The sequence below is a fragment of the Phaethon lepturus genome, unplaced genomic scaffold, assembly GCF_000687285.1.
Source record: "Phaethon lepturus isolate BGI_N335 unplaced genomic scaffold, ASM68728v1 scaffold21550, whole genome shotgun sequence".
Classification (NCBI taxonomy): domain Eukaryota; kingdom Metazoa; phylum Chordata; class Aves; order Phaethontiformes; family Phaethontidae; genus Phaethon; species Phaethon lepturus.
In genome coordinates this window covers 1,624-25,083 of record NW_010512856.1, presented here as the reverse complement: position 1 = coordinate 25,083, position 23,460 = coordinate 1,624, and the positions used below count along the sequence as shown (strand labels likewise).

General features: G+C 39.1%; 2 protein-coding genes across 2 annotated transcripts in view; one reads left to right on the top strand and one right to left on the bottom strand.

The window, feature by feature from the left end:
• Positions 1 to 200: 200 nt before the first annotated feature.
• DLGAP5 (discs, large (Drosophila) homolog-associated protein 5) lies at positions 201 to 19,712 on the top strand. Its single transcript, XM_010288567.1, has 18 exons — positions 201 to 449; positions 1,964 to 2,172; positions 3,392 to 3,484; positions 4,450 to 4,534; positions 6,635 to 6,730; positions 7,895 to 7,965; positions 9,690 to 9,985; positions 10,409 to 10,530; positions 10,613 to 10,742; positions 11,148 to 11,233; positions 11,838 to 11,998; positions 13,544 to 13,636; positions 14,793 to 15,012; positions 16,160 to 16,409; positions 16,754 to 16,811; positions 17,950 to 18,115; positions 18,499 to 18,542; positions 19,590 to 19,712. The coding sequence occupies exons 1-18, from the start codon at positions 209 to 211 to the stop codon at positions 19,710 to 19,712; spliced, it is 2,544 nt and encodes an 847-aa protein (XP_010286869.1). The 5' UTR covers positions 201 to 208.
• Positions 19,713 to 22,141: 2,429 nt separating this feature from the next.
• LGALS3 (lectin, galactoside-binding, soluble, 3) overlaps positions 22,142 to 23,460 on the bottom strand; it is a 2,208-nt gene continuing 889 nt past the window's right edge. Inside the window, exons 3-6 of the mRNA XM_010288579.1 lie at positions 23,206 to 23,460; positions 22,908 to 22,996; positions 22,471 to 22,639; positions 22,142 to 22,297 (exon numbers count right to left, since the gene is read on the bottom strand). Of these exons, the coding sequence (XP_010286881.1) occupies positions 22,142 to 22,297; positions 22,471 to 22,639; positions 22,908 to 22,996; positions 23,206 to 23,460 (669 nt within the window). The remainder of the gene's footprint in view (positions 22,298 to 22,470; positions 22,640 to 22,907; positions 22,997 to 23,205) is intronic.

Genomic DNA, 23,460 nt, shown 5'->3' with positions numbered 1-23,460 from the left:
CAAACTAGCCCCTTGAATGCATAAAATAAAGAGAAATAATGAAAAGTCATTACTGAAATTGTCATTTGCGTTTTCTCTGGTACACATACAGAAACAAAGAACCTAGGGCTTTGTTCATAATATGCAAACTCTAATGAAAAGGGCAAATCAAAACATTGTGGACAGCTTTTTTTCCTAATCATTATGATTTTTGTCTAGGGTCATCAAGATGGCTGCTACTTCTCAGTTTGCCAGTCGATACAAAAAGGATTTGAGTACAGAAACCCTCAGAACAAAAGTTGCACGTAGAAAATCAATGCTTCAAAAGGAGAACAGACACAAGTTGTTTGAAAAGGGCAGACAGTTTGGATTGGCAGATGTCAATGTTCAGCTCTCAAAAGAGAGGGGGATTTCTCAACTAAATGAGACAAGTGAAATGTGCTCTCAAGAGAACTGCAGTGTAAAACAGAGTGAGTAAAGACTTGTTATAAAGCTTTTTTTAAAATGTTAGAAATGTCTTTAAGTAGATTTCATAACATTATCACAGGAACCTAATTGTGGTCAACATTTTAATTTGAAGAAAAGAAGATTTAAGTTTTAAAAACCAATTACTACCTACCAGTCCTCCTAACTGTCAAAAAAATCAAGAAAATAAAGTCTTAATACAGCTTTATCCTCCTCACTGCTCTGGTGGTATGAATGAGGCTTTGCTCCCATTTGTCTGCAGCAGCTAAAGGAAGAATGCGTTTTGCTATTAATATTCAATGGGAAGTCTCTTAATGATTGCTGTGTCATTCAAGTGAAAAACCCTGCTCTAAAATATCATCTAACATATAACTGGTGTCTGCTATGTGCTTAAAGTACATTTAGAAATGGGTAGTTGTATATGATAATTTGGTATATATAACTATAAATGGGTAAATGGGTATTTATTTATTATATGGGTATACTTATACTTTATAATATGGGTATTTATTTATTATTATTTTATTTATGGGTAAATTTGGTATATATAACTATAAATGGGTTATTTTACATATTGCTATGTGCTTAAAGTACATTTAGAAATGGGTAGTTGTATATGATAATTTGGTATATATAACTATAAATGGGTAAATGCATGGTTATTTTACATATTGTTAGTTTTTGACGACTTACCTTTCCTCCCAGAAAAAAGGGCCTGCATATATACTGAATTATGCCTCCCTGGCTCTCCTGGATTCTTGTGGCCTAGGAAATAAAGTTAATCTTTAAAATGGTAGCAGATTTCTTTAGAAATATTTTCACCTTCAGTATTTTGATAGCAGAAGATTATCAGAGGAAGGAGTGCAATCCCGATGTAATCATGTCAAATATGAAATTTAAGAAATTTATATCTTGATTATCTTCAATACATTTTAAGTTTAAGTGGATACTAATTTTTCAGACAGATATGTAATTTAAGTTTGGCATGATCTGAAGGTTTTATTCTTTCATGTAACTCCTGCTTCATTTATTCTCAGCCTGAGGCAGATTTGGTATCTAAAGCTGACCTAGACTTCATCTTTCAATGACATTACAAAGGTTTGAATAGAGAAACTGGTACAAATAAGCTAAGTAGTTAAAGTGTTAAGTTTAAGATTCATAACCTTGCAGGAACAGCCTGTACACTGTAAAATGGATATGAATTTACAGAATCCCTCAGGTGCAGATTTGGGGAGGTATATTTGCAAGTTGAAATTTACCGTTGAGTACGCTTAGTGGGGAGGGTTAAAGCAATTAAGAGAACTGAAGTTTTTAGCAAGCTAATAGATCACATGTATTTGCATTGGAAGACTTTAATTGAAACTTGCAGGCACAGATTCCAGACAGTCTTCTGCTCTTTGACTTGGTATATTCTTCTTCTATCTTCAAAAAGTTTTTTTAAATTTTCTGACTTGCTTATTGTTGGCGGAAAAATATCTTCAAGATTTTATAACCTGTCTGTCTTCCATCTTTACTTCAGAACAGTCTACAAATGCAGCCACCAAGAAGGTAAATGAACGCAAGGAAATGCTCCAGCGCTATAAAGAAGAAAAGGAACTTCGAAAACTGAGAGAGCAGAGAGAGAAAGCAAAAAAGGGTGTGTTTAAAGTTGGGTTATATAGACCAACTGCACCTGGATTTCTTTCGCTTGTACCTGAAGATCCAGTCATAGTGAAGCCAAGAGAGAAGGTAATCAGAGTAATATTAAATATCTACATGAAATATATGTAGTATACTATATTAAAATTTCTATTTGTATGCAAAATTGTGTATGTTGTGCCAAGGAAATACTTTATTTTGTAAATACTTTATAATATTTATTTTATAATAAGGAGCAATAAGGGTGCAATTTGGCTCATTTTTTTTAAAACAAAGCTGGAAATAGTAGAATCATAGTATCTTTGGCTTGGAAGGGACTTTAAAGGTCATCTAGTCCAACCCCCCTGGCATGAACAGGGACATCTTCAACTAGAGCAGGTTGCTCAGAGCCCCGTCCAACCTGACCTGGAATGTTTCCAGGGATGGGGTGGGCAACCTGTGCCAGGGTTTCACCACCCTCGTTGTGAAAAATTTCTTCCGTAGATCTAATCTAAATCTTCCCTCTTTTAGTTGAAAACCATTACCCCTAAAAAGTAGGGTAAAGTAGCTAAAAAGTCTGTCCCCATCTTTTGTCTAAACCCTCTTAAAGTCCTGACAGGCTGCAATAAGGTCTCCCCGGAGTCTTTTCTGCTCTAGGCTGAGCCCCCCCCTGTCCTCCCAGCAGAGCTGTTCCATCCCTCTGGTCATTTCTGTGGCCTCCTCTGGACCCTCTCTAACAGGTCCATGTCTCTCCTGTGCCGAGGGCTCCAGAGCTGGACGCAGCCCTGCAGGGGGGTCTCCCCAGAGCGGAGCAGAGGGGCAGAATCCCCTCCCTTGCCCTGCTGGCCACGCAGCTTTGGGTGCAGCCCAGGACACGGTTGGCTTCTGGGCTGTAAGCACACATTGCCGGCTCATGTCCAGCTTTTCATCCATCAGTACCCCCAAGTCCTTCTGGGCAGGGCTGCCCTCCATCCCTTCCTCCCCCAGCCTGGATTGATACGGGGGGTTGCCTGACCCAGGTGCAGGACTCTGCACTTGGCCTTGTTGAACCTTATGATAGTACTAGCGATATGTTGGTTTTTGCATTTATGACTATGTTCTCAGTTCAAAAACTGTAATGATTCATCCACAGACGAAACAGCTAAGTTATTTTAGAACTGGTAACTTGTTCCTTTTTAGTCCGCTTGACTTTGAAAGTTTTTAAAATTATACACTTGACCCATTTTGCACAGGCATGTTGCTTTTCACACTTGGGCTTCTTGCTTCCTCTAACAGTGATGAGGGGGGAAAGGAGTATTGTTAACTCTTGTTTCCTTGGGGATGTTTCCAGGCAGCTCCTGCTTTCTCTGGGAGGATTACTCGATCAAAGGCCAAGAAGCAAGAAGAAAAAACTGTGATACCAACTGCATCTAAGAACTCTACGGTTTGGTTTTTTATATAAACTTCAATGAATAAATTTAGAGAAAAGGATGCAATTATCCTTCAGATCATAACTCAGGGTTGTATGCTTACAAGTTGAGTGCTGTCCCTAAGGATGTTTTCCTGGTGAGAAAGGCAAATTAGATCAGAAAAGCTGTCAGCAAGCTGATAGACCTTATTGTGCTGAACTGAACTACAGAGACTTTGGGTCAGTACAAACAGAGAAAAGTGCACAGATCTTCTGGATCAGTTTTTCAATACAAAATATTGTAGTCAACGAGGACTGCAAATATGTGTAGAGGTAGTAGTGAGACTGAAGTTACATACTTGGGTTTTGGCTTGGAGAACCAGTGCATCTCCCTTGAAAGCAGAAAGTCTGTCATGGATGCAGATGATGAAGAGTCAGTTCATTCTTCACTCAAAAATCATTCACTGTTGGCGTATTTTTACTGTGAATTTTGGCAGTCCCTTCTGCTATTACTTGTATAAAAAAAGTGGGTTTCTTTGAGGAATTTCAGCATCAGTAAATTGTAAAAGAAGCTATATTTTGAATCTAGCAATCTTGTCTTACAAAACTTGAATGCATTTGAAGGATTTCCAGTTATAACTTTACAAAGGGACAACTATGTTAATACTGATTTTTTTTTTCTGAAAACTGATTTTTAAAACACGTAATATGTACTAAGATGTGGCAGTAATTGACACTTAGTTTCAAAGTAAACTGAAACTGTTTCTTAATATTTTTCTTCATTCTTTTTCTGACAAATTGTTAATTAGTTGGCTAATGCATGTTAACATGTGTCTAAAATGAGCTTTTTTAGTTATCCTTAATGTCTCTTTAAAGCCCTTTGTGACAAATTATTTGACCATTTGTTTTACTGGAGCCTTGGATAGAAAGATGGGGAAAGAAATTAGGCTGCTTCATTTCTGGAAATCTGATACTTCACAAAAAATTATCTTCTCTTGTAGGTCTGTGCCAGTGGGCATAGTGTGCGCCCTACACAAGCAGGTCGTAAACAGATGAGTACAGACAATGCAGCTGAAAAAGAGAAAGGTATGGAAGTAGGATGATCCCTACATTTGAATCTGAAAGGGTGGTGGTGTTTGGTTTTTTTTCATGAGTCAGTTGTTGTGACATTGCAGGAGGGAGGCGAGGAACATCTTTGGGAGAGATCCACAGTACAGTTTTGGGTGTAGGAAACCAGGAGGAGTTTTTAGGATGGCCATTCCTACCAACTATGACAAGGGCAGCAGCTGGCAGATTATCATGTGTGTGGCTCTAGGTATTGCATGTACTTGTGGTCTCTATAGGCTGTGGGAAATGGAATGCAGGATACTAGCTGTCCTGGTTACTGATTATTCACCCTAGGAGAGGGAAAAAGTCAGTAGGCAGAATTGCACGATGCTAGCAGCCTTAGCTTCTGGAGCTGTGCAGAGCTTTCTGTTTGTCTCTAAGAAGAATATCACATGTAGTAGCTGCTGCTATTACAGAAGACTGTTACAAGTGACTTCACCTGGAAAGATGAAGAATAGCTGACACAGGTAAAATTGAGTTTTCCTTGGTATTGTGGGTAGCCTGAAAAATAGCTGATTGTATGAGCTCTAAATATTTGCAGTGAACTCTTTCTTCTGTCTATACAGCAAATACACTGTTGTCTGTGGTCTCTCAGTGAAACTGCTTGTGTAAGTCAGCATTGAAAAAGGTTTGGAAAAGGATAGCCTACTGGTAAAGCGCATTCGCATATAATGTTGGAGACAGGAGCCCAAACTTCTGATGCACGCTAGTGCAACTAAGTAAATGTGTGATTGTCGTCTTCAATAAATGAGAAGTGCAATCTTACATTTTCGTATTTTACAACAGCCTTTTCTGTATCTGTCACTTTCTATGTGACAATTACATACATTTCTTAAGAAAACAACAAAAAACCCCAACACATGCTGCCTTTAAGGGAGTAGAATACTTTTGATTAGAAATTCTTTCTGATAGCACAGTGATGTCCGTGCCTCAAGTAGATAAGGTTGTCATGTGGAATATTGATGTTAATGCAAGATATTCAGTAATTCAGAGTAAAATGACTTTTGCCTTGCTAATTTAATTAAATCAGCAAGCAGCAGGCCTTTATTTAAATAAGTTTCAGTAGTGCCTTTGGTGAATACTGGAAAGATCTATTATCAGTATTTGATATAACAATTAAAACATTTAATTTTTTGAAAAACTGTTATCCACTAGACTTGACTATTCCCTTTTTGCTGAATCAAGAATATGCATTATATGTATTTAAATGCTAGTAAAAAAAAGTTAGGGAAATGAATGTTTAGATAAATCAAATGGTATAGTTAGTTATCTAGTAATTTTTTTCCCAACTTGAAATTCTAGCTTCCACAGAATTTCAGCCTGACATTAAAAACAGGAATAACATTAACAGTAACCAAGTGGGACTACCAGATTTCAGGCAGATGTAGAAAGGGAAGGTATGAAATAAAGAACTCCTGTTAAATTTTTCTGTGCATATATGCTGTCATTTTTAAAGGATATTAGAAACTGTACTAAAATACAAAGATGAAAATTATTAAGATGGGTAATACAGTGCATGAACTTGTCATATTTTATAAAATATTTCAGGTGCAATTCATCTTAAGAATACTCTGTTAGATTACATTAAATTTAGACCTTAAAATACTTCCATATAGTGGCCAGGGAATCACCTGGTTACACAGGTGGTTTGCTTAAGCTTCCAGATGTGCAAATATCCACAGCAAGTTATTACTCTAGAAAGCTTCATCTGTAAAATAGGGATGATGCTGAATCTCATTCTGGGGAACATTGAGAAGGGTTCCTCAAGCTTTGTACATGGCATCTAGCACACTGGTACCGTGATATTATTAGGTCCTGGAGGTACTACTGCACAACAAAACCGTCTTCAATCAAGATTCTTCAGAGCATTGCCTTGATGCCAAGGCTGAGCTGTGCTGTCCATGTTTAGCCCTGCTTGCACTGAACTGACAAAAACCCCCTGTTGATTCTGGCAAACTGACGCAACTATAATTGCTAGTGCACTTTTCTGATTTCTACAAAATGTAAACTTTCAATTATATTACTTGAATGCAGCTTCTTATTAAGCTTTGAAATCTCTGGAATTAACATTTCTTATAGTATTGCAGACTACAGTCCCGACAACCTCAAATGTAAGAATCACCAGAGCGGCCACCTCTGCAGCTAGGCAGGTGCTGAAAACAACAGCTACTGCTGGTAAGTGAGGCAGTGAATATAGTCCTGCTTGTGTAGCTCAAACCTGATAAGTAAGTACTTGGAATAGTGTGCTGCAAAGAGGTACCATCTAGTACTGGATAAGCAAGCGCTGGAAACAATATATGTATGTTTATATGCTGCTGATAGACTTGTCATCAAATGATATACTAAGACAACTCTGTTGTCTTTGGGATCTTGCTCAAATCTCAGGCATTCTGTTGTGCTGTAGAGATACAGATTAGCTTGTTCTGAACGGTCTTAGCATTTTAAATTCTGCTGTGTAACTGTCTCCTTTGAATAGATAGACTGTATGTAAATCATGCCAAATTGCCTTGTAAGAAAAGGACTAAATACTACATCACTTAGACTCTCATCTGGAACTCTATTGCAATATTTAAATCCAGATGTTGAAACCAACACTGGGACAGTTTCCCATCAAATCCATCAGTTTTGGAGCATCAGTTTCCATATGGTAGTTGTAAACTGAAAGGACAAAACCAGGACCAGTGTAAAGATTTGCCAGTTTGGTGTATTGCTGTTTAAGGACATATGATTATTAATTAAATCATACCTCTAGAAGAGATGAGAGCCTTTGTTCTTCAGGTCAGGAATTTATCTTCATCCATGTTTGTCTGTTTACTAGAATAGGGGAACATGATGGATTCTGAAGGGAAAATTTTTAATATATATTCTTAGGATATTCTCCAGAATGTTTTGCAGTATCCCTTGTATTATACGTGACAGAATTTAACCCCTAGGCTGAAAGCACAGCTGTGTTAGTGTTGGTTTCAACTCAACTACAGAAGTCCTATGCCATATAGAAATTAAAGATTTGAACTCAAATTGCCTTGACACTATCTCTTCAGCCTTTAAGGAAATAAGGTGACACTTACTTTTAGTATATGACAACATCTAAAGACTAACGGCTTAATGAATCTGTTTTCCTTTCTTTGTGATAGATCTCTCAATAGGCTGTTAAATCTTAGGCCAGGTTTTCTTTTGAACGAACTTTTGCAATTAGGTGTCTGCCTTCTAGCTACCTCCCACTCAAGAAACAAAACAGTCTCTCCCTGTCTTTAACCACTGGACTTTTATGACAATCTTTTGGTGAAAGATTGTCTTAATCAGATCCTTTTTGACCTTTGGGAGTTTCTCTCATTCTAGGTAACCAGTCACAGAGAAAGACAGCAAATGTAGGAAAGCAGAAGCAAGCAGTCAAACCTGACATCATGGAGGTAGGTCATTTAATATTTGAAATGTAAAAGCAATAAAAGTGATTTAAGAGCAAATAACAAATTGTAGTGTAATTGTACTTCAAATATAATTGTGTTTAAGCACAGAAGTAGTAAGTTCACTAATAAGCTAGATTTTGGGAAGACGTGTGTATTTATATTGCTGTATTTTGAAAATTAAGATCAAATTTAGTTTGATTATATGGATGACTTGATTACTACTCCGGATCTGGACGATGACTTAAATTAGACAAATTCTTACATGATACATCTGATGTCTGATGTTTAGTAAAAAAAAAAAAGCCTGCTTAGTTTGCTGGTTTTTATCTAGTGTATGTAAATTTTGTGCGGTTCATTCCTTTTTGAAACATACTCTGAATGTATCCTTTTCCTGCTCAGGTGGTGATATGAGACTCTAGAAGTTAAGAAATAAATGCATTTTTAGGTTTTGAAGCACCAAAAAATAAAGCTGGAAATGTTATTCTCTGCAAGGTCAACATGATTTATCATAATTAAAGGCAGTCATTGTGGTTCTTAGTGTCACTGCTATAACAAAACTTTTCTACCTCTATATAGAGACAGCAGTATGTGACTTCATCATAGCCCTCCAACCCAGGTTCCCAAACAATCTGCGTATGCATTCATGCGCTGACAGTCCTGTGCAAGAAACGTCAATGATGTTTCTCCTTCTTTGCACTCCACTATTCCCCCTCCCCTCGTGTCTCCCTCACGCCTTCCATCTCCACTCCTGTTTCCATAACTGCAGCTGTGTTCTAGTATTGTCTTAAAACTGGTGCAGTCACGTACAAACACTGACAGGAGGTAAGAGGCACTTACATCTTCGTTTAGATAAGTACCTCTTCACAGGCAGGAGTTGCTTTGTGCTGCCAGTTAAACTCTTGCTGTAACCTCAGTCATCTCGTTACAAGAAGTGTGTTAAAAGTTGAATTCAAGGCTTACATTCCAAGCAAGGGTATCTAAAGTATAACAAGACTTTCAGTGGATTGAAGATGCATATTTTCGGAAAAAAACAGCCCTTTGGGCTGGTTTGAGGTCAAATATCTCAGTATATGTATCTGAGAAAGTCATTCAGAACGCGTATCTAGTCACTCATCTGATAGGAATGTAGACTCAACATACCGATTAACTTTTTCTCCTCTTTGAATGACATCCTGTGGTCCTAACTGCACTTGTATTCTCCTTGTCCTGGGCTGCATTCCTCAGCTATCAGCTTAATTTAGCTTGTTCTTCTGTCTTTGGATTACAGTATGTGTATAAACTGTGATTATTCAACAGGCCTAGTTGGATTTGGAGCCAGTAATTCTGCTCTTGAGGAGCTTATCAACTTAAAGTATTTTTTTTTCTAGCAGTGGGAGCAAGCGTTTGCTAACTTTAATTACTGTTTTGGTAGGTGAGGTGTTCTGCTACTTTAGCCCCTTTAGTGGATCCTCATGGATCCCTTTAGCACTCCTTTAGCCCCTTTAGCACTCCTCATGGTGAAGTGCTACCCCTGTTGCTAGACTGATTTGCAGGTGTCAAAACCAGTTGGGCCTATTAGTAAATCATGACTTCTGTACACATAGGCTATTGTAGAAAGCGACTTACCTGAAACTATTCTCTTCCTGGTGGCTTTCAGACAGTCATATTATAATTCAGCTCATGCCCATAGTAAAGACTTCATTGATTTGATAATGTAGTGTTCACTTTGTTTATTTGTGCTGCTATAGGTAATTCCTTCTAAACATGAAGTGGATAACAATGCTCAACTGGATCCAGTGATGAAAGGTTCTGCAGCTGATTCTAAACATTCAGCATCAGTAGAACTTCAACAGGAACAAACCTCAGTGGAAAACAAAAACAATTCTGCTCCAGGGAGACCCAGAACACGCTCTTTTGCACCTCAAAACTTTGTGTTTCAACCGTTAAATGGATTAGCGACTTACAAAGTTACACCCATGACTCCTTCTAGGGCAAATGCATTTTTAACACCTGATGCTTTCTGGGATTTTTCAGAATCTCCAGTGTAAGATTCTTTCTTCTAATGGCCTAAAAAATGCAAGTGAACCTCTCTGTCATGCTACAGGAAACATTATCTTTCTGTAGAGACATTCCCTGTGTAACAAACTTGTGATATTGAAACACCTAATCATTGTGGCTGCTATAATTACTTAATCAAATGTGGGCTTAATAGAACAGCAAAGCAAACTGTATAACTTATAATCCTGTCTGATGTAAAGTAAAGCAGCTCCATACATCAGGGACTTGTGCCATATATATATATATGCATATACACACAGATTTATTAATTTTAATAGGAATTGCTTGTGTTCTGTAGTGTTGCATGTAAGATCGCCTACCAAATGGGGCATTTTTGTGTATCTGGCCGTATTTGATGTCAGTTTCTCAATGTGTCTTAACTCTGAATGTACTTTTTGTTTGTTTCCAGTAATATAATTGAAAAATCCAGTGAAACTAATGCACAAGAGCCTAATTTTAGAAGTCCTGTTTCACCTGATGGTAAAGACATTCAAGAACAGCAAACCCCTACAAGTTTGAAAGGAGAAAAAGGTAGGAAGTTCATACTTAGTTTATTGTTCCAATGTTTTTAGTTTTCACCAGATTCTGAACAAATGCCTTTCCTATTTTTTAGCAAGTGAATCAGATGAGAAAACTTCCATTCAGAGATCAAATGAAACAATTCCTATCTCTACGGATACAACAGCACTCGAAACGAAGTCAGACAATGTGAGAGAGCAAGAGCATGATGTGCCCTATTTCAGGTTTGTGTTCATGTGTTTCACTTCCCTGTTGTCAGTGCGGGGGTCCTTAACATGATTAAGGAGACATCTTATGATTAGCTATAAGATTAGCTTATGGTGGTTGGTGTCTGTCAGCAGTGACCTGAGTAGGCACACATTCCTATCTTCCCTTTTGTATTGCACTAACAGTGCAAGTGAAGAATTTTATATTCTTTTTATATTGTGCATCCTAAGGAACACAAGCTTGAAAGCACGGGAAAAGGAATTGCATCTCAGCCAGTCAGCAAACTAAACCAGGCTGCTGCTCAAAGACAGTGTAGTTTCTCTGAAAGCAAAAGGATAGTAATCATCAATGGTCACAAGTAGTGACAGCAGTTAGAATATTCTCTCAAAAAACTTATTTCTTCACTCTCCCTTTATTTTTAGAAATATTCTTCGGTCTGAGACAGAGAGGCTGATGTCTCAGTGCCTCCAGTGGGATGGAAAATTTGAGCTGGACATTCCAGAGGATGGTAAGACTGAGCTGTAGTAGGCATGAGAAGGAGTGTTACAGTAATTGAAGGGGACAGAGGGATGTACATGTGTCTGAATATATTTGCAAAATAGCACTGTCTACAGCACTTAGCAGAAGTTGTATTAGATACAACTCTAAAAACTTTATCTGCCTCAAGACAAAAGGCATGCTTTATCTCCTAATACTAAAACTTAAGTGTAGTACTTGACATGATAGTGGTTGACACTGAAGTGAACAAAGTGCCTATCAAAATAGTTTTTCTGTTGTCAGTTTTAAGAGTATTTAAATGTATGAACTTTAACCAAGCTGAACTTCAACCAAAAATTAGGTTTTAATATAGAATAAATGTCCTTATCTGGGACAATGAAGATGACTCATCAGTGCTTATCGTAAAGACTTACAGAGATCGTAACACTTTTGGAAGGAAGCAAGTTTAGAGCAGTTCAATGAATAGGTGTGCTCCCTCTGAATTGTACTGCAGGTCTGCACTAGGGGAAGTTAGTTCAAATGATAAATAAATTCCAGACTCTTGTAATAATTAAATCAATTGTGAAATGATGGATTATTCAAAGGTGTACTTTATTGTTTTCTGTTGCTATCAGCTAAAGATCTTATTCGCACTACAGTTGGTCAGACAAGACTGCTCATAGCAGAAAGGTTTAAACAGTTTGAAGGACTGGTGGATAATTGTGAATTTAAACGAGGTGAAAAAGAAACGACGTGTACAGACTTAGATGGATTTTGGGACATGGTTAATTTTCAGGTATGTACTTGCATGCTAACCTACTAGAATAAAGTTGATGGTGTTATTTATGAGCAATGGATTTAAACTATTCCATCTTTTTTTGAATATTCAGATTCTGACTTTTTTAATATAAAAAATGCAGGTCCTTGTTTAACATTTTCTGATAGTGAATAGTGCGAGTTGGTGTACTATGATTTATAATTCATGGACCATTTCATCTGTTGTGTCTTTTTGTGGCCTGTGTATCCCGTTTTTCTCTGGAATGAAGGGGTGTAGCCAAATCTCATTCTGGTTTGGAGTGAGGATACAGTCACAATGTCTACCTGGACCAAAAGTTGGGAGCTTTTGGAAAATTCCTGGAGCTCACCTGAAAAGTAGGGGTTCCATGTTTCAGTATAAGAATACCACAGAAACAATAACAACTTTATTTAGGGGTAAGCTTGGGTGGTAGAAAACCTTCACCTCTATTTCTCTGTTGATACTTCCATTGGTTTCAGAATGAAATATAATATTCTAAATTATCAAAATGGCTTTTGACAGTTGTCATGGTTTAACCCCAGATTAATGCTGATTTGTAAATCAGCATTCAACAAAGGAACTTGTAACTAGTTAAATGAAATACAAAGATTGATTTATTGTTAAGGTCCTAGTCGTAGGTCTTTAATTCCCTCCAGAAAGCGTTAAGGGTTTGACCTGCTTAGACATCAGAGATATCTGAGAGGAACTTTGCTAGAACCAGTAGCTTGAAAAATAGGGTTTACCTATGTTTACCGTGAATCTGGGAGCAGCTCAAGTTTCTCCTGAGCATCCCCACTTTTTCCTTTAGATAAACTGGGAGCAGCGGAATTGCTAACTCTGCCTCTTCTTGCATTAATTTTTTGTTTGTGTCGTCTTAGTTTCAGGGAGGGTGTAAAGGACTTGTCACTTCAGTGACTGGTCTGCTGTACGTAAATAAGCTTTGTATGGCCATACCAGCAAGTGAGGCAAGTGTCTCCATTACAAAGCCTAAGGAGAACAAGGCTGTTGCGTTGAGTATCAGTCAGGGAGGAGATAATGCTGCAGAGCTAGCTTGTCATGAACAAGCACAGGCTGCATCATGAAGCTGTTCACGCCAGCAGTTTGAAAGAGCAAACAAACTTGCATGATGAGTTTCCTACATAATGGAAGACTCGTGCTTGCTTGAGTAAAAACTATTATGCAACGTGCTCTTTTGCATTCCTTAAATGCAACCATTGTCAAAGTGCTTAAGTTCAGTATGAGAACAGATTGTAAACCAGGTCTTTCATTTTAGATGTTAGTTCTTACTAACATTGATTCTATACTTCCTCTACTAACCTTTACACTACAGAAATTATGCCAGTCTTATCATCTAATCCAAAGTTTATGTATGTTAGTGTAAGCTTCATGTCAACAGTATGAGAATGTTTAATACTTAACATCGCTTGAAGTACCTAAATGCATGACTATGCTTAAATTTGTTACCTGATTTTATGAAACACTGTTCTATTGTGAATCTGAGAAGTCTTGCAAATTAAACCTGGACCTCTCTGGGATTTCCAATAGGTTGAAGATGTGAATAAAAAATTTGATAATCTGAAGAGGCTTCAAGACAATGACTGGCAACCACTTGATGTCCCAAACAAAGCAATTGTCAAGGTATGAAGTGCCCCTAAAGCATGTCTCCTAAGGCATCAAGATGCAACAGTGTGTTGAGATATCTAAAACAACTAGTAAGCTGCTATTGCAATAATGAATACTCTTCTTAAATGGAAGTTCCTTCTAACGCCCTACTCATCTGGCTTGTCTAAATGTTAATGTTTTAAAATTCAGTGAAATTCCTCTCAAAGTGCACCATTCTCCCTTGTCTCTCCCAAGTGTGCTTGTATTAGTTCTTGTTTGTAATGTTAGTTGCCTCTTTTGGCTAGGAAGATTAGAACTAAGAATTAACAATGATTCTTTGATAATAAGGCAAGTCTGTTAAATTTAGAATAGGCATTTACCCTTCAGATGTAGAATACTTTCTCTGGGCCACTGGTGTTGGCACTGGCTTAATGGAAAAGGAAACTACCCAGGAATTTGGCAGTGATGGCCAGTTTTGAGCCGTGAGTGCTAAATTATAATGGTGTCCCATTAATACAGTACCAAGGGTAGCATTATACTGCCAGTTCTCTAAGCACAAATGGTTCTGACACTATCCAAAATAAGTCATTGCTTATTGCAAAATAAGCTTTAATGCAAGCTATTTCATCTACTCTTTGGTTTGGAATATATTATTGCTTCTAACTTCATCCAGTTCCTTGAGACTGCTCAACTAGTCATCAAAATCATATGAAGGTCGGTAAGAAACTCCAGGCACAGGAAACTGGCGGGAATGTAGTCTGTGTGATCTGCCTATAAATGTCAGAACCCAACAGATGGTACAAGATGCAAAACTTCTGTGGAAAAACTGAACACCAGGAGAGACTTTGCTGGCTGGCTGGTGTCTCCCCTGCGGTTGCTTTATCTACCTGCCACTAGGAGTCCTTGTATCCCACTGTTTCCAAAAACGTTAACTGGAGCTGTTAGAAAAAAGTTATGCTGAGCATTTCTGAACTGCAGGCTCAATACGAAAAATCCTTAATATTGTCATCACAAATCACCTAATAGCTGAATGGCAGTCCAAGACATTCTGGAGATGAACAGAGACCTTGTCTCCAGCATGTCTCTTGCCTGTTGCTGTCTGTATGCATGGCCAGCAGCTGTGTACATGTTCATGTGCAATTGCTTCTATCTGAAACTTCCTGATGTGACCTAGACTTTCTTACAATTTCAGAAAAAGGCTATTCCAAATGCGGTATCTAAACCAAACCTGGGAGCGGCTGGAAGAACTGCTGCCCGAAACCGACTTGCTGCCATAAAAGCAGCTATGAGAGATAAAATGAGGCATGACAGATCTGCTGATGGTACACATCAGGAGAAGCTACCAGAAGTAGAAAAAGTGGTTTTTGAAGCAGGATTTTTCAGAATCGAAAGCCCTGTGAAAACCTTTCCAGGTGGGGGAAGCTTTATTGTGCTTTCTATGACCTGAAAGTACTGAAGAGAGTTTTACCAATCCCATTGGGAAGAGGAATTATGCTGTTTATACTGGACACAACTCCAGTATTGGACACTATTTCAACTAATGGTTAATTACATCAGGGATCCAAAGTAGACTGTTGTATATGAACATACTGATTTGAGTGATCATGGCAGTATGGAATCTCTGCTTAGACAGAGAGCTAAAAGCGGCTGGTTCATGTTTTTTCAGCATGTGTTTAACACTAAAGTTTTAATCTGGGTGTTCCCAGACTTAGCTGATGAACCTGTTCATCAAAGTCAATGCAGGCTAATGTCGTCCTCTCGTAAAACAGGAACTGGGATTTTTTCGAACTAAATCTTTCGCAGTGCTGTCTTCAAAGCTGCAAATAGAGTATACCCATAATCTGTATTCATGTTCAACAAGTTTGTAACATGATTCCAGTCTGCTATAGAAGCTGTCCAATAGGGTGTTTTTTGAGCAGATACTCAAAATATAACTTTATTTTCAGTACTTATTGCATTCTATGTGAAGCCAGTATTTTCAGTAATCTTGACTCTTTTGCAGCCATTCTGCTTGTCTCCCATTTCTAACTCGTAAGTTGACTTTGAATTTCCCAGTTTATTTTTTTGTGCGTGTAGATTTCTTATCACAAGGCTAGCAATTTTTTCTGTGCCTCTTGTTAGTAGAGGAGACCTTCTGAAAAGCTTTGAGCAACACTGGGTTAAGCAATCTCTAGCAGAGAATCTGTTATAAGAATCAATTCTGAATCTCTATCTCTAATTCTATTAAAATTATCTAATGTGAAAGGTAGAAATTAGTAACAGCTTTCACCAGCTAGACTTTTTAATAAGAACAGCAAGTCTCATTATTTCAGTTTTTTTGTGAAGGGGGAGTAATTACTAAATTGCTCAGCTAGAGTTAAGGTAGTTTTGTAACTCATTAACCTAGTCTTGTCATCTTTTTTCAATTTCTCCTTGCAATGTATATAAGATTTCAATATGATATTTGTATAACACAATTCAGTGAGCAGAAAACAATAGTGTTGCTAGCTAGAATCCAAACAGTTAATTTCATCTTCTGGAAACTGCTGTAGTAATGAAACATTAAACACACTTTTCCAGGCTTGCTTTCAAAGACACCTTGCAGATCTTCCCAGCGGACTTCTGAAAAACTGACAACTCCAGGATCATCCAGTAGAGCTTTGCTTCAGAGCATTCATTCTGTTCTTCATAACCCTGAGGATACAACTGCAAAACAAACACCACCAGAGCTCAAAGGCTTCCACCCAGTACAAAATTTGAAAATGCACCAATTTCCCTCTGGAAAAACTCTCCCACTGGAAAAACTCCCTGGTGGTTTTCTCGAACAAAGGTAGACATGTTAAGGCAGCTTTTAATTAACTTCATACAAATAATTGTATAGTTTTAATTGAAAGAATTAATATTAATACCCATTGAATGTTACCTTCCAATTTGAGAGCCATAAAGGTTGCAAAGTCCCTGTGGCTTTTCCTTCCCTCAAGCAAATATTAAGAGTTTTGCTGCTGGGGTAGAAGTTTATTTTTTTTCCCAGAAAATTTGGTATAATTTGACCAGTGCCAAACAAGCAAGCATAATTGTAGAACAAATTGTAAGATCAGCTGGGTAAGAAAGATGATTGAAGGTGACTGATGAAGGTGATTGAGAAGAATGAAAGCATTTTGGTTTCTCTTTTAGCATTTCTGCAGTTGCAGAAGAGCACTGTCCTGTTACTGGCATAGTAGAGGGAACTAAGGTAAGTCATGATTAGTTCATTTATGTGCTTTAAATATTTTATTATTATTAGCAAAAAAAAAAGTATTCTGTTTCTGAGCCCCAGACACATGGATTTCTAATCAAATCCTCATCAAGATATCTTCTGTATTCCTCAGGCTGGTGCTTTTTCCTTCTCAGTATGGACATAGATAGGGACTGCTGCAGTTTGGGGACCTTATCTAGCTGTTTGGGACCTATCTTTTGGAGGTCCTGTTGGCTCCTGTATGACGACACTTGTCACTTTGGCAAGTAATGTTCCTTGAAGTCTATTACTTGTTTTCTGGTGTGAATTTTTTTAAATGCTTTTGCAATTGGGGACCATGACTAAAGGCAACAGGCAGCGCGTTGGGCTGTTATACTCTTTAAAAGTATAGCAAGAGCAGTGTTACTAATACGAGTATTGGAGTCCAGCAATCCATGCCCTGCAATGTCTGAGGACTTGGTGACATTGCCTACATTTGAGCAGCCTTAAAAAATCAGGAATGCAACCTCCATAATTTAGATGATACTGTGCTACTCAGTGAAGGCCAGTGCTTTGCAGTTAATCATCCTTTAGTACATTTCATTGGAAGCGGAAAATCTTTTATTGTTTACTGGTTGGATCTGTGTGTGAATACAGCAGTCGTTTCCTCCTCCCACCTCCCCATATATATAATATATATTAAAAAAATATTGGTTACTAATTTGTTCTTACGCCTTTTACTTCATCCTTTCCCTGTCAAATGACAAATTGCTTGTTGGTGATGTCACCAACTGGGAAAAACTGTGATAATCTTTAACTTTTAAGTATTGCTGGTAGGCTTTTCTTGAGGTAAAGTCTAACTGCAGATTAGATGTATGTTTGACACAGCAGGGACATGCTGGTTTCTGTAAACTCATATCCCTTGAATGGCCTGGCTACCTTTTCACCTTTGTGCTTCTGCATCAAAAGCTGACAAACATCCTTTTATCGCAGACAACACAGAAAATAAGAAAGCTTCCTAGTGGCATAGGTGCTGCCTCATGTCCATCTGATTTCACTGATGCTTTCCTTTTGGCTCTCTGGGAAGCAAATATAGCTACTGCAGACATCTTAGCCTCTCATAAGGCAAGGAACAGTTAAAATTCCTCTTTTTCAGGTGCTGGAAAATTGTAGCAGTGAATTAGAAGTAATGGTTGGCATGGAAGAGATGGAACTATCTGCAGAACAACAAGGACAAGATATTGTCATGTGCAGTCCGGAGAAGGAGACCTGCACAGAGAGTAACTTTGTTCAGTCTGGAGAACCAAAAATACATCAAACAGGTGCATATCTTAAACCTGCTTAGTGTAGTTTGTGTGGTATTGCTGGGGCCTTATGATTATTCTAAAGTGTTATAATAGTCTAACTATTATTCTTTGAAATCACCATCACTGCAGCTTGGCTAATCTATGTTGTGAGCAAAACCTCCTTTAGCTAGTATGACTTACACATGCGTTGCACATGAGCAAACAGTGCCCTTCAGATTTTTCTATATAGTTTCCATGTGATATGTGAAGGAGAAAGCTAATATAAAAGGCTTGAAGTAGAAGTAAATACAGTTTAGAGCTGTTTTTTTATTTCAGTAAATGCATAAAACAATGCTGTGGTTTTTAGCTTTGGCAGCATCAGACTTTTTATTTTTAAATGAAATAATCTGATTTTTCAGGTGTTTCATGTGTGACATCCATTGACAGAAATCCTTTTGATATGGTAAGTTGACCTTCAGATTTATTTGACTAAGGCAATCTGCATGTTACAGAATCAGTTCCTGCACAAAGTAAATTAAACTTTGTAAGATGTTATCAAGCCAATTCATATAACTTCCTCCAAATACAAGCCACGACTCCTGTCTCCCTGCTTGGGCTCACGTTGTTATTCCTTATTGCACATGATGAGTTTGGGATGAATCAAGCCATTTGTAACAGAAGAAGGTTTGATTCTAATCGGATTGATCCTTTAAATTATACTTCTTGTGAATTTCCTTGTAAGTATTTACTAACATACTGAAGGGCCTGGCCTTTGCCTTCCACTTTCTTCTTGGAGTTTTCCAGATCTGTCCCATCCCTTTTTTCTTATGGCCTTATGACTTCCTATGGCTTATCTTTTAGAGCTGGAAGTAAGATTCAACAGGGAGAAGCAGGTGTGCAAAAACTTTCCCAAGTGTTAAAAGAATTTGAGTGTACAGTTTCCTTGGTCTCATGTGAAAAGTGCTCTTCAAATATGGATTACTGCTTGAAATGGACGACATATTTACTTCTTATTTTATGCTTGGAAATGAGCTTGCAAAATTTCTCTTAGGAAAGTCACGGTACTTACAGCGATACATGATTTTGAACTGCGACTCTTGCTTTTAAACAGTATTGTATTTAAGCAGGCACATTTTGGTATACTTAGTACATCTACTGAATTTCTGCAGGTTTCAGATCTGCCTGACAGATCGGCGCTTTGCTTATCCTAAAGCTGCGATGTGTCCACAGTACTGAGGGGCAAGAGAATTGCATGCTTCTGCTCCCTTGTCAAAAGCATTTTCTGCTATTTTTTGTCCCACGATATTTAAGTGGCCTCTGAAGTAGGCAGGCACCGAACATACATAGGCAGTTGCCTGACAGTAAGTACTGTTGGTCGGGTGTTTATATAGATGTCATTAGAGAAAGGGTAATTTGCTATTAGCTTATTTCCTGTGTCCTTGCAGCAGCGTTTTGCAGAGCAGATAATTGTTCCTCCAACGCTTCCTTCACACTCTGATTTCTCCCACAGCCAATGCTGGATGCTGAACTTCCCTTCACTCCAGTCAAGAGCAAAGCCCAGAAGCTTGCGGCAGCTGAAGCAGTCAGTGACCTTATTGTATTTTCTCCCCTTTCTTCCTCTGGGGAAAAATGAAGAGTAACTTGAAATTCTAAATGTGTAAATTATATAAACAAAAAAAATACAGAAGATATCTGGAATACAGTCTGCTACCCTTGAACTGTGTTCTGAGTGAATGAATACCTGTAGTATTTTGCAGTGGAACTTATTAAAATATTTTGTAACGTGTTATGGTGCAGTCATTATGCACTGTAAGTACTGCTGTACTTTAATAGCAGGGTGTTTGCTGGTTTATACCTGCTGTATCCAATGATTGCATATGCTGCCTACACCTGAAATATTTTTATTTTTGTATACTTTTAAGTATTTCCTTGTCTACTTCAGGTTGTTAAACTATTAATCTTTAAGCTTTTCTGTCCTGACCTTGCTTACCTCATGAATTATTATGAGATGCCTATCAGACTAGTTGTACCTGTGCCCTATTTCTGATGCGAGGGCACCTTCTGGGGGTAAGGCTCAGCCTGTTACCTCCCCCAAAGCACTGCTTCATACCTAGTCGCTGCTGTGAGGCTACTGTTGCCCCCTTAGGCTCCCGTATTCTGTGCATTAATAACTCTGTCTAATCAGCAGATGGGACAGGCTTTGATGCATGTAATTCTTTCCTGTGGGAGTCTTTCTGCTGTTTAACAACCACTTACTTTGTAATGGTAGAAACTGCCTCAGAACAAGGATTTAAAAGTCATATAATATCTTTTCCTGGCTGTGTATTAAAATAAGCATTGATTATTTTTTCCTTTAAGAACACAGTTATCTGTTGAATATCTTAAGTACCTTCAAGCCAAACCCTGTTCTTTCTTTGTTTTTTCATGTGAAAATCTCTTAACCTCTTTCTCTGAACAGCTGACATGTTAACCTCAGCCTCTTCTCGCATCTTGTTCCTTACGCATTCTTTTATCTGGACTGTAATATGTTTATGCATAAGGAGCATGCCAGTTATATATACTCTATATTTGAGTGGTAGTATTAGAGTACCTCCAGTTGCTGTATTTTTAACAAATACCTGACTGGGCTTCTTCTTGTAATGGTGACCTTAGTGTAATACACACATTCTTCCGCTAGCCTTTATTTTAATCCAAGCAAAGCTAATTCAAATCTCTCAGCAGAAGGCATTGCCACTACAGCTGGGGGAGCTCATCTGACTTTAGTTTTAACCTGGAAGCTTGTGTACTGATTACACTGAAATAAATAGAGGAAGCTAACATGATTTGGTGTTACTGTGCTGGAATCCACTTTCTTCATTACTAAACTCCATTTATAGGCATAGTTTCAAACAGAACTCTTAATGACTTTCCTCCTCTATTAAGTCATCAACACTGTGCCATGAATAGTGATGACGAGGGAGTTCTGATGTCTGACATATACACTTAAGCCAATGTTAGCTGTGTGCTGGTCTAGGCTACCGCGTCTGCTGGAAATTTCAACACTGTGCTGCTCGTAACTTGGCATCTCCCAGTATAAATGAAGTGACTGTTATAAAGGAATGAGAGACACGTCAAAGAGATCCTTGAAAACTTGAGTAGTGGCTATTGCGCTGTTCTTGTTTTGCAGACAAGGCCAGGAGAATGACTCACAGTGAAGGGAACGTACCAGGGGTTTTTTTTGTTTGTTTTTTTTTTTTTACCAGCCTGACTCATGAGGTGAAGTTGCCAATAAACTTCCCCACCCTTGAAACTGGTCTTGACTCACACAGAAGTGATGAGGGGAGAGAAGCACAAGGCTCGTGACCCATTCCACAGAGTATGTAACGCTTGTATAAATTGGGCCTCCCTTGGGAGAGAACTGTGTTCAGGACATGCTGATATGGGCAGAATGGGCCTTTGAAAAAAAGGAGGGGGGTAACTTTTCTAGCCATAATCCAGGAGAGGGATTTTTTTGCTTTTTCCAGCTCTGAAATACCTCATTCTAGTCAGGGTCAGAGGCTCATGAATTACGTGCAACCCATTCACAGCCTGACCATGCACCTCTTCCTCCCCTGCACAGGGGAGCTTAAAGCCCTTTGCTGCACTATTTTGATTCCCTTAGTGAAAAAGGAATAACTGTTCTACCTAGCAGAGCAACTGAGGCTAAAAATACCAAGGTACTGACTGCTGTCTGGTACTTAGAGAAGATGGGGTTGAAGATTGCTGCCCTAGTTCACAGGACCAGCGGCAGCAAGCTACAGGCTGCTTTTCCCAAGTACTCCCCTCCATACAAATGGAACATCTCCTAGTCATCATCCTTTGGCAAAGAAATTCTCTATAGTTACAGCAAGAATTCAAATACATCCACATTTGAACTCAGCTTGCCAGAGGATATTGTGTCTTTTGAGATATTATTGAAAATGAGTATTACTTGTGAAAGTATGTTTTATTACCTCGAAGTATTCACGTAAGAAGGCACTTCTGTTAACAGCCATACTAAAAGCACTAAGTTTGCATTAAAATGCAAATATAACTGCACTGTAGTTATATCATGGTTGGCATGACACTGGTGAGGGTGATGTCCCCAGCAATGCAGAGTCTGGTGATCTCATTCAGCTGCTTCTCACGGAAGCTGTACTGCAGCAAGTGGGCGTCGTTGACCGCTACCTTGAAATGATCCACCTCGCAAAGGACCTGGAGCTGAAATAAAAACCCCAAATCAGCCAGAAGATAACCATCAAATTTGTTCTAGGAAGAAGTTTTAAGCCACAGACTTGAGCAGGCTGGTGCTGGCTAAAGGCTGCTGCCAGCTGAGTCCCGCCCGGTGGCATGTGGACATGCTCATGCAGTCGTGGGTTTGGGGTTTTTGTTACCTTGAAGGGTTTTCCAGCTTCAAATGGAAACCTAGGAGCTGTTCTCTCCTCCTTTCCCCAGTTATTCTGGAACATGGAATTACAGACGATGACTTTCCTGTTGTCTTCCTTAAAGCGGGGATTAAAATGGAAGGCAATGTCATTCCCTTTCTTGAAATCCAGTGAAAACCTGCAAAGACAATAAAGGATTTGCTGTTTTCTACAAAAGCTCTGGGCTCTGTTACAGCGCTTGCCAAAAGTAGCAGCAAGCATGCAGAAAAAAAACCCACAGCCCCCATTAGGCAATGACAGGGCATTCACACATTTATTTCATGTAATATTTGATTTTACACCAGGCAGGTGTTATTCAGGAACAGAAGGCAAATTCCAGCCCCCCTGCTCTGTCCAGCAGCACCCCATAGAACCTCCCGCCCTGGGTGCTGGACACCCCCTGATACCTGTCTGGGTTGGGGTTGACAGTCCCCGTGATGGTTATGAGCATCCGAGGGATGAGTCCTGCCTGCAAGGACAGCTCAAAGGGGAGTTTCTGGGAAACAAAGGGGAATTGGTGTTAGTAAAAATGCATGTCAAAAGCCGAATGCTCAGGCACGGGCTGGGTAACAGTGTGAGAACACAGCGAGCGGGACAGCCCCGTGAGACAGTGACCCCCCCGCCCCCCACCAGCATCCCTCCCGCGGCCAAGCAAGACCCGGCAGTGAAGACACTGAAACCCTTAAAATATGATGGAGCTGTTACCATGGGAGGAGCCGGTGCCCCCTGCGGAGGAGGGGGCCCAAACCCAGGGCCACTGGGCGGTTGTCCTGGGGTAGGATACAGCCCCGGTCCCGCTGGCGCTCCAGGGAATGCTCCAGGTGCTCCCGGATACGGTCCCTGTCCTGCTGGTCCTCCTGGATATGGCGCCGGTGCTCCAGGATATGCTCCTGGTGCTCCAGGGTAGGTCCCCGGTGCTGCTGGTGAGCCAGGATAGGTGCCTGGATGGCCGGGGTACGC